Source organism: Heterodontus francisci, chromosome 23 (assembly GCF_036365525.1).
Source record: "Heterodontus francisci isolate sHetFra1 chromosome 23, sHetFra1.hap1, whole genome shotgun sequence".
Taxonomy (NCBI): Eukaryota; Metazoa; Chordata; class Chondrichthyes; order Heterodontiformes; family Heterodontidae; genus Heterodontus; species Heterodontus francisci.
Genome location: NC_090393.1, coordinates 69,587,107 through 69,601,663, shown reverse-complemented (window position 1 = coordinate 69,601,663; position 14,557 = coordinate 69,587,107). Strand labels below are relative to the sequence as shown.

General features: G+C 45.9%; 1 protein-coding gene across 6 annotated transcripts in view; it reads left to right on the top strand.

The window, feature by feature from the left end:
- si:ch211-225b11.4 (tRNA (32-2'-O)-methyltransferase regulator THADA) overlaps positions 1 to 14,557 on the top strand; it is a 286,781-nt gene that overhangs the window by 150,447 nt on the left and 121,777 nt on the right. For all 6 annotated transcript variants that reach the window (XM_068055469.1, XM_068055472.1, XM_068055471.1 and 3 more), the window contains one exon: positions 2,419 to 2,604. In XM_068055469.1, the coding sequence (XP_067911570.1) occupies positions 2,419 to 2,604 (186 nt within the window). The remainder of the gene's footprint in view (positions 1 to 2,418; positions 2,605 to 14,557) is intronic.

Below are 14,557 nucleotides of genomic sequence, written 5' to 3'. Positions count from 1 at the left end.
ACTGTTCCCATTTGTGGAACGATCGAGAACCAGAGAACACTGATTTCAAGTGATTGGGAAAAAAAGCAACAAAGACATGAGGAAGAACTATTTTTTACACAGTGAGTGGTTAGGATCTGGAATGCACTGCTTCGGAGTGTGGTGGAGGCAAATTCAATCATGACCTTCAAAGAAGAATTGGATAAGCAGCTGAAGAGAAAATATTTGCCGGCTACAGGGAAAGGGTGGAGGAGTGGGACTAACTGAGTTGCATATGCAGAGATCTGGCACACACTCAATGGGTCGAATGGCCGCCTCTTGTGCTGCAACAATTCTATGATTCGATATGAAGGAGAACAGATAGCTTAAATAAAGAGAAACTATTTCCATTGCTTGGGACATCTAGGACTAGGGGGCATAGTCGAAAAATTCGAGTCAGATCTTTCCGGTGGTGAAATTAGGAAACACTTCTATACACAAAGGACTAGAATATTGGCTCTAGCACCTGGGTTCCTGGTGCTACGAGTGCTGTTTAGTGTCCAAAATGGTGTCTGTACCATGCGCACAATTCTGGTGCAGGCTAAGTCAGATGCCATTTTGGTAAGGGCGAAACGAGAGGCATCCTTTATCCATGTCAGAAGCAGGCATTAGGTCATTGAGATGTTGGGCCTGACTCCTGCTTCTGCTCATTCTTGTAACTTTGACCTGAGGCAGGTAGCACCAGTGTGAATTGTTTCCAGGAAAAGCAATGCTAAGCAGCACGGAATAAAAAGGAGATGAGTACACCACTTAATCAGCCCTGCCCCCAGTCCAGAGATCTCCAACATCAGTCCAGCCTCCAGGCACCGCCGCCCCCCCCCCCTCTCACCGAACAATTTTCCACTACCACCAACACCTCTTGCCCCAACAGCCTAGCCTCCCCATGATAATACACCTATGGCCACTCAGCAACACCACAGACCCCATGACGTTCATTCCTGACCCCACCCAATCGAACTGTAAGTCCAGCTGCTCTAAACACCTGTGATCTCACCCAATCACTTACTTGAACATTGATGTACAAACTTGTATGGATTCCTATTGCTATCTACAAAATATTGACGTGCAATTCCCAAAATTCTGGGCTGCTTGGAGCCCCCCATTTGAGTGTGGTTTGTTAGCACCCTGCAGGTGAGGTGCCCAAAAATGCACACTGACAAGTTTCTAGGCTAAAGGCTGAAAGAAATTTGGAAATCACTTCTGCAATGACAATTGGTGCTAGATCAATTGTTAATTTTAAATCCAAGATTAATAAATATTTGTTATCCAAAGATATTAAGGGATATGGGACAAAGTCAGGTATATAGAGTTGGGTCATAGATCAGCCACGATCTCATTGAATGGCAGAACAGGTTCGAGGGACTAAATAGCCTCCTCATGCTCTTTTATTCCTAAGTTCGGCATCCTTTGAGATGACATTAGCTGCGATCTAAGATAAGGGTGGGCCCGCGAGAAGGCTGTCATGATCTCCTCCAGTTCCCCAGAACTTTGGTTTAGGGACTCTACTGCACCCCACCCCTCACCCCGCCCCTGGTTCTGGGATTAAAGGGACTCCTCCACCTCCAGCCCTGTGAAACATTGAGACTTTTCCTCCCCCTGCAGAGGAAATGGGACTGATTGGATTGCTCGACAGAGAGCCGGCCTGGACTCGATGGGACAAATGGCCTCCTTCTGTGCCGTTATGACTCTGTGACTCACCCCTGCCTCAGCTCATCTGCTGCTGAAACCCTTATCCATGCCTTTGTTATTTCTAGACTTGACTATTCTAACGCACTCCTGGCTGGCCTCCCATCTTCCACCCTCTGTAAACTTGAAGTCATGCAAAACTCTACTGCCTTTAAATGGGATTTGGTGCAAGTTAGGACAGCCATCACCTCTGCTCACTGATTATAATGGCTGTACAGTGGCTCCTAGTTAAGCAATGTTTAGATCTTAAAATTCTCATCTTTGATTTCAGTTCTTCCATGGCCTCGCCCGTCCCTATCTCCGAAATCTCCTGCAGCCGTACAACCTGATTTTAATTGCTCTGCCATTTGCAGCCATGGTTTCAACTGCCTAGGCCCTAACTCTGGAATCCCTTTTCTAAACCTCTCTGCCTCTCTACTTCACTTTCCTTCTTTCAGACGCTCGTTAAAATCTTCCTTTTTCTTCCACCTTAATGTCTCCATATATGTCACGTTTGGTTTGATAATGCTCCTGTGAAGCACCTTGGGACATTTTCCTATATAAAAGATGCTATGTAGATGCAAGTTGTTGTTGGAAAGATGTGCCACAAGCTCTGTTCACTTACAAATGGCGGTAACTAATTGCAGTGCTCGGGGACAGTGTGTGGCATATGAAGGGAGGGCTGACTTCAGTTCAGATTGAGCTTTGGTTGAAAATGTTCACTGTGCCCGGCAGGTTTGATAATGGGGTTGAGGAAATGTTTAACAGAGGTACCGGAGACCCGGAGCTCGCTGTGTCAGGAACCCCTCACACCAAGGTGGACGCGATTCATCAGTCAGCTGGTGGACACTCTGAGTAACATTAGCAGCTTCCTCCTCGACATTCTGTCTGGCGTCCAGCGATTCTGCTCTCAGGGGCAAGGTAAGGATTACATCACCATTTTACTTCCATTTCCCCATGGTAACCTTGTGCTGGCAGGGCTGGTCAGATATTGCCATGGGAAAAAGTACAAAGCCCAACAGTGGGGATGTGATAGAGATATACTCTGGACGTTTGGCTTGATTTCCTTTGGGTTCATGGAGTGTTTCTACAGAATTTTGGCTCGGGAAATTAAATGGGTGAACCAGAATCCTTGATAATGTAAAATACCTGAGGTTTGGGAGGAGATTGAATAGGTGGGTAAAGTGCATGGTATGGGAGACTGTCTGTGGGCTGTGAGACGTGATTGGGTAGGCATAGTTCATAATGAGCTAAAGTGTTGATGGGCTGTAGGAGATTAAATGGGAGTGGTTAGATCCCATGTTGGGGGAGAGTGTGCATTGGCTGTGAGAGGAACCTAAATAGATGGAGTGCACATGGGCCATGGGACCAGATTAAAAGTTAAAGATAAAGTGGCATGTACATGGACTGTGGGAGGAGGTTAAATTGGTATGTACAGTTCATGATTAGTAGAATGTACATGGACTGTGGGGGGGAAATTAAATGGGCCGGTAGAGTCCTTGGTAGTGGAGTGTGTAGGTGAACTGTGGGAGGAGATTAAGCAACTGGGTAGTATTCATGATAAGGCAGCATGTACGTGGGCCATGTAAGGAGATTAAAGGGATGGGTAGAGTCTGGGAGGCAATCAAATGGCTGTGTGGAGTCCATGGTAACGTAGAGTTTAAATGGGTGGGTAGAGTCATTGCCAGAGTAGAATAATTGAGAGTCTGATTTAATTGTGAAGCTTTTGGTGTATTTTGTTCTGGGCAGGGTTCCTTATCCATGCAGAGAAAAATTCCACAGCTTCAGCCCGTCCATTAGTACTTTGAGTCCTGCAGTGCTGCAGCCTATGTAGAAGTGAGTAGGTGAAGATTTGGTGAGGGGTCTTCCTTGCTGATAAACTATATCACAGACACAGCCATATTACTGCTACTTTTATTATGAAGCAGGAAGTCTTTGTTAAATATTGGAAGCTAATGAAACTTGCAGTTTGATCTTCTGCTACTCTTTGATGTTTGACTTCAGCACGCTTGATTTGTGAATGAGAAATCACCTGGGCTAACGGTGGGATTTTGTCCATTATCCAGTGCTGTACTAATATTCCTGACACCTGGCACTACCCTGGATGGCTTGTGTTGCACTATCTCTGCTGTTTTCGATTAGAGCAGCACAAATTATTCTAAATATGGTCAAAATATTATCTTATAAATCAGCAATATAACTTCATTGTAAATTAATTCTCTAAATGTGGGCATCGCTGGCACAGTCAGTATTTATTGCCCATCCCTAGTTCCTTGAGAAGATGGTGGTGGGCCTTCTCTTTGAACTGCTGCAGGTGGTTTCATTCAACTGAGTGGATTGACAGACCCCCTCAGAGGACTCTTGGGTCAACCATCTAAGTATGGGATTGGAGTCAAATGTAGGCCAGATTGGGTAAGGACGGCATGTTTTCTTCCTTTACGGACATTGTGCAAATTTTTGCTGACCATTGGTGTCATTAAATTAGTCAATTTATAATCAACTCCTTGATTCAGCTGTTAACTCACTCCGAGGTATCTGTTATTCTGTAAATAAACCACCAAACCCATGGATTAGAATCCATTCTGTAACACACTCTCAGATATCTATTTGTCTATGTATAAACTAGTGAAACCTCTAGATTGGATTCCAGCCATTAACTCACTCCAGAGATCCAGTGGTTCTATATATAAATCACCGCAACCCCTTGATTAGATTCTAGCCTGTAACTTCCTCTCGCATATCCGTATTTTTTTTATTATTGGTTCATGGCGAAAACCCACACGGTCACAGGGAGAACTTGCAAACTCCGTACAGGCAGTACCCAGAATCGAACCTGGGTCCCTGGAGCTGTGAGGCTGCGGTGCTAACCACTGTGCCTGTTCTCTGCCTCTCCCGCTTCTTGAAAAGAGGGGTTATATTTGTTACTTTCCATCTGATGGAACCTTTCCAGAATCTAGCAAATTTTCAAAAATTAACTCCAATGCATCTACTACTCAATTAGCCACCTTAGGGCAGTGGCTGCATGGGAACCCCACCACCTGCAAGTTCCCCTCCAAGCCACACACCATCCTGACTTGGAACTATATCGCCATTCCTTCAATGTCGCTGGGTCAGAATCGTGGAACTCCCTTCCTAACAGCACTATGGGATTACCTACGCCACATGGACTTCAGTGGTGCAAGAAGGCAGCTCACCACCACCTTCTCAAAGGCAATTAGGGATGGGCAATAAAATGCTGGCCTAGCCAGTGATGCCCACATCCCATGAATGAATAAAAAAAGATTTTTTTTGATAAAGTAACAGAAGGTTGATGAAGGGAAAGAAATGGATGTTGTCTATATGGATTTTAAGAAAGCATTTGACAGAGTACCACATAAAAGGCTGGTTAACAAAACTGAGGCTCATGGAATAGGAGGGTCAGTGTCAGCTTGCATAGCAAATTGGCTTAAGGACAGAAAACAGCAAGTTGCAGTAACTGGTTGTTTTTGAGGCTGCAGGATGGTAGACAGTGGTGTTACCCAAGGGTTATTGCTAAGACCATTGCTCCTTTTTGATTGTCATGACCAGATGAGGAGGGGGTCTCAGGCTCCCCTTTCACCCCTTCTCTGATTTGATGGGAACAGGGTTTATTCTTTCTTAACCCAGTGATCGAACTTACCATCTCAGTGAGCGTTTGTTCCTGTTCCTGTAATATAATTGGAAATTACCCAATCAGACAGGTTTTCTTGAGTTTAAACAAGAAAGATGTAAGCTTATTATCCTTATCATTCTAACCCGGTTAAAATTACTAAAATATTCTACGCATCCACGCCCACATTCTCACACACACACACACAGACACAGACAGACACACACAGTTTACAGAGGGAAAAACAGAGTTGGGAGATGGAGTAGAGTCTGTAATAAATGCAATTGAAGTACTGAATCTCAGTCCTGAGTTCTTAGTTGTAGTCCTGAAGTCCTCGCTGGGCCACGTGCACAGTTCAGACTTGCTTTTCGGGTTCTGAAGGCAGAAGAGGGGTTTTATCCTTGTCCCCTAGGTGCTGGCTGTGCTCATTTGTAGGTTTGAGGCGTTAGTAGTTGCAGCCGACACACCTGTGGGTCTTTACTGGAGAGAGAGAGAGCTGTTCCCTTAAGGGTGTGTTTGCTGACAGTACAGCCACTAGGTAGCACTGGCACATGTGCAAATGCTGCCTGTTCAACTAAAACGTCAGTCAGCGACGTTCAGGCAGCTGCCAGGACTAAAGATGGCGCTGCTCAAATAATCACACACAGGCAACGTAAACACATGGCAGCACACAATGGCCGGAGAGATCGGCTGGCTGGGGAATGGCCGGAGAGAGCGGGCCGGAGGGGGGAGGGGAATGGCTGGAGATTGGCCGGGGGTGGGGGGGGATTGGCCGGATAGAGCGGGAGGGGAATTGCCGGAGAGAGCGGGCAGGAGGACAGCGCTCCTGCCGCCACCAAGGTCTTCCCACACCCCCCCCCCTCCCCCCGCTTCCCCACCACGCTCTGGTCTCTCCCCGCTTCCCCCCCCCCACACATCCGCTCTCTCCCTGCTTCCTCCCCACAACCCGCTTCCCCCTCACGCCCCCCTCTCTCCCCGCGTCCCCCCCAAACCCTGCTCTCTCCCCGCTTATGCAATTTACGTTATGATGTCATCCGCGCATGCACCAACCGGTCCTGGCAATGCGGAATTCAGCGCAAGCGCAGAGAGCAGGAGCCCGTTTGCACATATGCACAGGTTGACTTAGTCAGATGTCCCCGCCGGCTGTGTTGTCAAGAATCACTTTGTTCCCTTAATGGCTGTCAGTTACTGTCTGCTTTCTGAGTCACAACTCTCAATCTCCCAGAGTTGCATATGTAGTCACATGACATGACTACATCTTTGTGTTTTAATGAGGTTCTTCCAGAATTTTCTCTGAAATTCAAGGCTGTCCCTCAGGCTGTCCTGATGGGGGCTGGCTCTTTCAAAGTAAGTGGGTATTGATGGCTCTTGATGACCACATTGATAAGGTTATCTCAGGTAATTGAATCAGAGAGCATCCCATTCTTCTGGCTAGGCTGAGTCAATCATGTTTGTCTCCATTCTAATCCTTTGATGTTTCAAATGCAAATGTTTGTGGCCATCTTGGCTGGTAGCTGTTCTTTTTTAAAAAAGTTATTTGTAACAATATCCAGTAAAAGTCTCAGACAAAGTTCCAATCGATGAAATTAATATTTCCCATTTGGCATGTGGGGTTTTTCATAACACCTCCATACCATGCAGAATGAAAGGTGACAATGGGAGCATTATAGAAGTTAAAAAGAAAACACAGGAAAACACACTCAGAAATCTTAAAATTGTTGCAGCTTGTCTTTTTTTCCCCCCCTGCAGCAGCAGTGCTGATTTTAACTGCCCTTTTCCCATGAGGTTGGTCTGGGATGATTAGGTGTTGTCCAATGGGTTTAAAGTTGTTTTAGTATCAGTTTGTAATAAAGCTGGAAATGGGCATCTTCATAAACATGTGGTTTTTGGGGAAGCTTGGTGTCTGCAAATTTCCATACTTGTCTAGGATAACTTCTCCTTTATGCACTAGCTTTAACCCCTCAGCTGCTGTTTCTACAATAAGTGGTTCTCAACCTTCAGGTTCTAGTACCTTGATAATTTCTCTCCCGATGGTGATATTGGGTAATGAATTGGTTTTAAGCCCCTGTGATGTATCTGGGATTTACTCTGGGCCTTTGTTCTTGCTGGAGTCTGAAGTGAGATTGTTGGATTTGATTAACTTTGGTCTTGAGCTCTGATCATGGGATTCTGCGGTGGATAGATCCACTCTGACCTTACTTTTAGTGTTCTTGTGAGCCACATAAGTCCTGCTCACTTTAGGGCATTTTTATTTCCTTTTTGTCTGTGGTGGGAGGTGGGGTTCTCTTTGCTAATCTCCCCCATGTCCTTTGGGACGTTCCTGCTCACAGGCATCTGCTGAAATTCCACTGCACACCCCTGTGGTACTTCACTAGGTGAGTCATTAACCTCACTGTTTCTTGGCCTTTTTGTGAACTTGCTTTGTCCCTGTAGGTTTCTGTAAATGCTGTTAGCCTTGGAAAGGTACTTTCTAGGCCTGCATTTACTTAGGAGGGTGTGGGTCTAATTTTTCCAACATTTCAGGATTGACTAACTGGACGGTAGGGGGTTCCTTTTGGGAATTTTCCCATACCTCCTTTAATCTGTCCTCACTGTCCTTTTCATCCCCTTCCTCCCTAACTGTCATAGAGAGATACAGCACTGAAACAGGCCCTTCAGCCTGCTGAGTCTGTGCCGACCAACAACCACCCATTTATACCAATCCTACATTAATCCCATATTCCTTACCACATCTCCACCAACCTCCTACCACCTACCTACACTAGGGGCAATTTACAATGGCCAATTTATCTATCAACCTGCAAGTCTTTGTCTTCCAGACCTGTGCTTGTCTGTCCCCTTTTGTTCTCGGTAGGGGTCCCTCACAAATCACCAGCCCTCTGCTGGAGGGTTCCCCGAAAGCCAGTACAGGAATTAAGGGTGCAGAGAGAGGAGTTGAACACGTGGCTGCAGGGATGGTGTAGGAGGGAGGGTTTTGGTTTCCTGGATAATTGGGGCTCTTTCTGGGGTAGGTGGGACCTCTACAAACAGGATGGTCTTCACCTGAACCAGAGGGGTACCAATATCCTGGGGGGGAGATTTGCCAGTGCTCTTCGGGGGGGGGGTTTAAACTAATTCAGCAGGGGGATGGGAACCTAAATTGTAGTTCCAGTGTACAGAATGTTGAGAGTAGTGAGGTCAGGGATAAGGTTACAAGGACGCAAGAGGGCACTGGCAAGCAAGAACTTGGTTTAAAGTGTGTCTACTTCAACGCCAGGAGCATCCGGAATAAGGTGGGTGAGCTTGCAGCATGGGTTGGTACCTGGGATCTCGATGTTGTGGCCATTTCGGAGACGTGGGTAGAGCAGGGACAGGAATGGATGTTGCAGGTTCCGGGATTTAGATGTTTCAGTAAGAACAGAGAAGATGGTAAAAGAGGGGGGGGTGTGGCATTGTTAATCAAGGAGAGTATTACGGCGGCAGAAAGGACGTTTGAGGACTCGTCTACTGAGGTAGTATGGGCCGAGGTTAGAAACAGGAGAGGAGAGGTCACCCTGTTGGGAGTTTTCTATAGACCTTCGAATAGTTCCACAGATGTAGAGGAAAGGATAGCGAAGATGATTCTCGACAGGAGCGAGAGTAACAGGGTAGTTGTTATGGGGGACTTTAACTTTCCAAATATTGACTGGAAATACTATAGTTCGAGTACTTTAGATGGGTCAGTTTTTGTCCAGTGTGTGCAGGAGGGTTTTCTGACACAATATGGAGAGAGGCCAACCAGGGGCGATGCCACATTGGATTTGGTACTGGGTAATGAACCCGGCCAGGTGTTAGATTTAGATGTAAGTGAGCACTTTGGTGATAGTGATCACAATTCAGTTAGGTTTACCTGAGCGATGGGCAGGGACAGGTATATACCGCAGGGCAAGAATTATAGCTGGGGGAAAGGAAATTATGATGCGATTAGGCAAGATTTAGGATGCGTAGGATGGGGAAGGAAACTGCAGGGGATGGGCACAATCGAAATGTGGAGCTTATTCAAGGAGCAGCTACTGCATGTCCTTGATAAGTATGTACCTGTCAGGCAGGGAGGAAGTTGTCGAGCGAGGGAGCCGTGGTTTACTAAAGAAGTTGAAGCGCTTGTCAAGAGGAAGAAGAAGGCTTATGTTAGGATGAGAAGTGAAGGCTCAGTTAGGGCGCTTGAGAGTTACAAGCTAGCCAGGAAGGATCTAAAGGGAGAGCTAAGAAGAGCAAGGAGAGGACACAAGAAGTCATTGGCGGATAGGATCAAGGAAAACCCTAAGGCTTTCTATAGGTATATCAGGAATAAAAGAATGACTAGAGTTAGATTAGGGCCAATCAAGGATAGTAGTGGGAAGTTGTGTGTGGAATCAGAGGAGATAGGGGAAGCGTTAAATGAATATTTTTCGTCAGTATTTACAGTAGAGAAAGAAAATGTTGTCGAGGAGAATACTGAGATACAGACTACTAGGCTAGATGGGATTGAGGTTCACAAGGAGGAGGTGTTAAGCAATTTTGGAAAGTGTGAAAATAGATAAGTCTCCTGGGCCAGATGGGATTTATCCTAGGATTCTCTGGGAAGCCAGGGAGGAGATTGCAGAGCCATTGACCTTGATCTTTATGTCGTCATTGTCGACAGGAATAGTGCCGGAAGACTGGAGGATAGCAAATGTTGTCCCCTTGTTCAAGAAGGGGAGTAGAGACAGCCCTGGTAATTATAGACCTGTGAGCCTTACTTCGGTTGTGGGTAAAATGTTGGAAAAGGTTATAAGAGATAGGATTTATAATCATCTTGAAAAGAATAAGTTCATTTGAGATAGTCAGCACGGTTTTGTGAAGGGTAGGTCGTGCCTCACAAACCTTATTGAGTTTTTTGAGAAGGTGACCAAACAGGTGGATGAGGGTAAAGCCGTGGATGTGGTGTATATGGATTTCAGTAAGGCGTTTGATAAGGTTCCCCACGGTAGGCTATTGCAGAAAATACGGAAGTATGGGATTGAAGGTGATTTAGAGCTTTGGATCAGAAATTGGCTAGCTGAAAGAAGACAGAGGGTGGTGGTTGATGGCAAATGTTCATCCTGGAGTTTAGTTACCAGTGGTGTACCGCAAGGATCTGTTTTGGGGCCACTGCTGTTTGTCATTTTTATAAACGACCTGGATGAGGGTGTAGAAGGGTGGGTTAGTAAATTTGCGGATGACACGAAGGTCGGTGGAGTTGTGGATAGTGCCGAAGGATGTTGTAGGTTACAGAGGGACATAGATAGGCTGCAGAGCTAGGCTGAGAGATAGCAAATGGAGTTTAATGCGGAAAAGTGTGAGGTGATTCACTTTGGAAGGAGTAACAGGAATGCAGAGTACTGGGCTAATGGGAAGATTCTTGGTAGTGTAGATGAGCAGAGAGATCTTGGTGTCCAGGTACATCAATCCCTGAAAGTTGCTACCCAGGTTAATAGGGCTGTTAAGAAGGCATATGGTGTGTTAGCTTTTATTAGTAGGGGGATCGAGTTTCGGAGCCACGAGGTCATGCTGCAGCTGTACAAAACTCTGGTGATAAGATAATCAGAGGGTTAGATAGGGTGGATAGTGAGAGTCTTTTTCATCGGATGGTGATGGCAAACACGAGGGGACATAGCTTTAAGTTGAGGGGTGATAGATATAGGACAGATGTCAGAGGTAGTTTCTTTACTCAGAGTAGTAGGGGCGTGGAACGCCCTGCCTGCAACAGTAGTAGACTCGCCAACTTTAAGGGCATTTAAGTGGTCATTGGATAGACATATGGATGAAAATGGAATAGTTTAGGTCAGATGGTTTCACAGGTCGGCGCAACATCGAGGGCCGAAGGGCCTGTACTGCGCTGTAATGTTCTATGTTCTATTTTACTGCAGGTTGGGGCTACCTCACAACCTGGCACGTGTGGGAACTTTTACATTACTTCACTGCATCTTTGTGGAGTTTTGGCCAGTCAAACTGCTGTTTTATACCGGCTTTGCTTTTTCGTACACCGACATGTACAGCTATTGCCATTGTAAACTTGTGGGCCATTCTTAATATTTCTTTACGGTACCTCGGCAGCACCACTACCTGGTGAGCCACTGTCCGCAGGTCTGTGAGGAGGACTCTATTTCCTCATCAGCACCTCATTCTTTAAATAGTAGCAATCAGGGAGTCCCTCTGCTTCAGTTTCAGTTTGGGCAGCCTGTGTTAACTTTCATAGTACTGGGTCGGCTTGCTGAGCCTCAACTAGGGGACATTGGTTTAACCCATTCCCTGGGTCCTCTAACTTTCCAAAGAGCGTTTCAGACAACTAGACAGCATGGTCATCTGTCTGCAGTGCCAGTTCCGTCTCCTCTGAGGGAGCTGGTTTGGCCATAGCCCAAGTCACTACACATTCAGGAGATCTGCAGATCTCGTACAACTGCCCCGTCTCTCTCTGACCTCTTTTGATCTCTCTACCACTACTGGGAAGCTATTACCTTCGCCCCCGCCAGATCATGACCTAGGAGCAGGCTGACCTCGTCCACAGGCAAACTAGGGACAACTCCCATGGTCACCAGCCCTGAAACTAGGTCGCACTCCAAGAGCACCAATGTAAAGGTACGGGTGTAAACCGCCCTTCGATACCATTCACTATGATTCTTGTATTCACTGCACTCTCTGGGGGAAAGGTCATGCCTTTTCCCAGCATAAGGGATCTGGTGGCCCCTGTTTCCCTGAGTATGACGATAGGCTTGCTTGCCCCGCTCGAGGGTTATGGGGTTACTCTTCCTTTGGACACAAAATCCTGATAACCTTCAGGGATCTCGTTAAGTTTACCTGCACCCATTTATGTTTCCTGGGCCTCACTGCTGTTCCAGTTAAAGCCACAGCCTGCTCTGCTGTGCTTTCCATTAGGGTCCCTTCTCCTGCACTGGTCATGTGTGCCCTGATTAATCCTGCAGGGTTTTCCCATAGTTTCCAGCAGTCAGCTCTGAGGTGACCTGCCATGTTACATTGGAAACACAAAGTCTCCGGGTCTCAGTCCTGCTCTCAGCACCATCTTTTTTGGCTTGAAGAGGGCCCCCTGTGTGTCCCGCTTTCCTTTCTTACCCAGGACTGTTTGGGTTCCTATCACCCTCCCACCTTTTATCCTTTTCGGAGGTGTGGGGGTGACTAGGGAAGGGTTTTCCTTGGGGTACGGAGTTGTACATGAGATCGAACCCATCAGCCAGAACTGAAGCTTGCCTCGCCTTTTGAACTTTCTGTTCCTTCATATGAGTTTTTATAGAAAGGGGAAGTAAATTTTTAAATTCCTCAAGAAGAATCCCCTCTCTGAGGGTTTCAGACGTGGGCTATAATATTAGGGCCCTCAACCACTGGTCAGAAGCCAGCTGCTTGCTTCTTTCAAACTCGAAGTAAGTTTGATCAGGCTCTTTCCGGAGGGTTCAGAATTTCTGGTGGTATGCTTCCAGTGCTAGCTCTTGTGCCCCGAGGATAGCATTTTTAGTCAATTCATAATTTAATGTACTTTCATCTGGCAACAGTGAATAAACCTCATGGGCTTTTCTGGTTAGCTTGCTGTGTAAACAGTGAGGTTCAGCTCTCAGCTGACTATTTTAGCTATCTAGCAAGCTTTTCAAACGTGACAAAAATACTTCCACATCTCCCTCACTGAACTTTGGAATCTTCTGGGGGAACTTTAAGAGCTCAGCACACGGTCCTGAGTTAAGTGTAGCTTCCATACTGGCTATGCTTTCATTGGGGCTACCATATCGCCCCCTAGTTAATTCAAGCCACCTTAGCTCCCTTTCCTCCTGCTCCTTCGGGAAAATTCTTTCTCTCTCCCTCTCCTTTCTCTCTCTCTCTTCCCCTATCTTCCAATTCAAGTTTCCTTTGTTCTAATTGTATTTTTTCTAACATTACCCTATGTGACTCTGACTCCAACCCTGTTTTCTGACTCTTGATGTTTGAGTGAAAAATGGTTGGCCACAAGTCTTCGGATTTCAGATTTCTTAGCTTTTGCACGGAAAGTAATCCCAAACTGCCCAGCTGCATTCCTCAACTCTTCCATAGATAAGGCCTTTAACTTATCCCAAGTTACTTCACCCTGGCTTGGGAAGGTACTGGCCTCGAATGCAGACATATTAATATTCTAACAACACAAACCACAAGAAAATCTATATTGAAGTTTGAAATCAATTTGGTTTCCCACTTCCAATTTCTCATTTGCCTATAGGTTACAATGCTGGACTAGAGCCCCAAATTTCTTTTACGACTAGGTGAGGAAGGGGTCTTGGGCTCCCCTTTCACCCCTTCTCTGGTTTGACTGGAACAGGGTTTACCCATTTTTAACATCGTGATTGAACTTACCACCTCAGTGAGTGTTTGTTCCTGTTCCTCTAATACAATTGCAAATGAACCAATCAGACAGGTTTTCTTGAATTTAAACAGGAAAAATATAAGTTTATTATCCTTGTTACTTTAAACTGGTTAAAATTACTAAAGTATGCTATGCATCCATGCCCACATTCACTCAAGAGCCACATACACACACACAAATAGTTTAGAGGGAAAAACAGAGTTGGGAGTTTGGAGTAGAATCCGTAATAAATGGAATTTAAATACTGAATCTCAGTCCCAGAGTTCTTAGTTGAAATTGCAGTCCTGAAGTCCTCATTGGGCTATGTGCACAGTTCGACCTTGCTTCTCAGGTTCTGGAAGGCACCCTTGTGGCTGGCTTTGCTGGTCTGTAGATTTGACGTGTTAGTAGTTGCAGCAGAGGCTTCTCTGGGTCCTTACTGGAGAGAGGGAGAGAGAGAGCTGCTCCCTTAATGACTTTCAGTAACTGTCTGCTTTCTGAGTCACAATTCGCCATCGCCCAGAGTTGCACAGGCAGTCACATGGCATGACCACCTCTTTGTGTTTTAATGATGTTCTTCCAGAATTTTCTCTGAAATTCAAGGCCCTCCCTCAGGCTGCCCTGACATACTTGGACTCTTTCAAAGTCAATGGGTGTTGATGGCTCTTGGCGACCACATTGATCAGGTTATCCCAGGTAATTGAATCAGAGAGCATCCCATTATTCTGGCTAGGCTGAGTCAATCGTGTTTGTCTCCAGTCTAATCCATTGGTGTTTCAAATGCAAATGTTTGTGGCCATCTTGGCTGGTAACTGTTCTTTTTTCAGAAAGTTATTGATATCAATTTCCAGTAAAAGTCTCAGGCAAAGTTCCAATCGATGAAATTAATATTTCCCATTTGGCATGTGGGG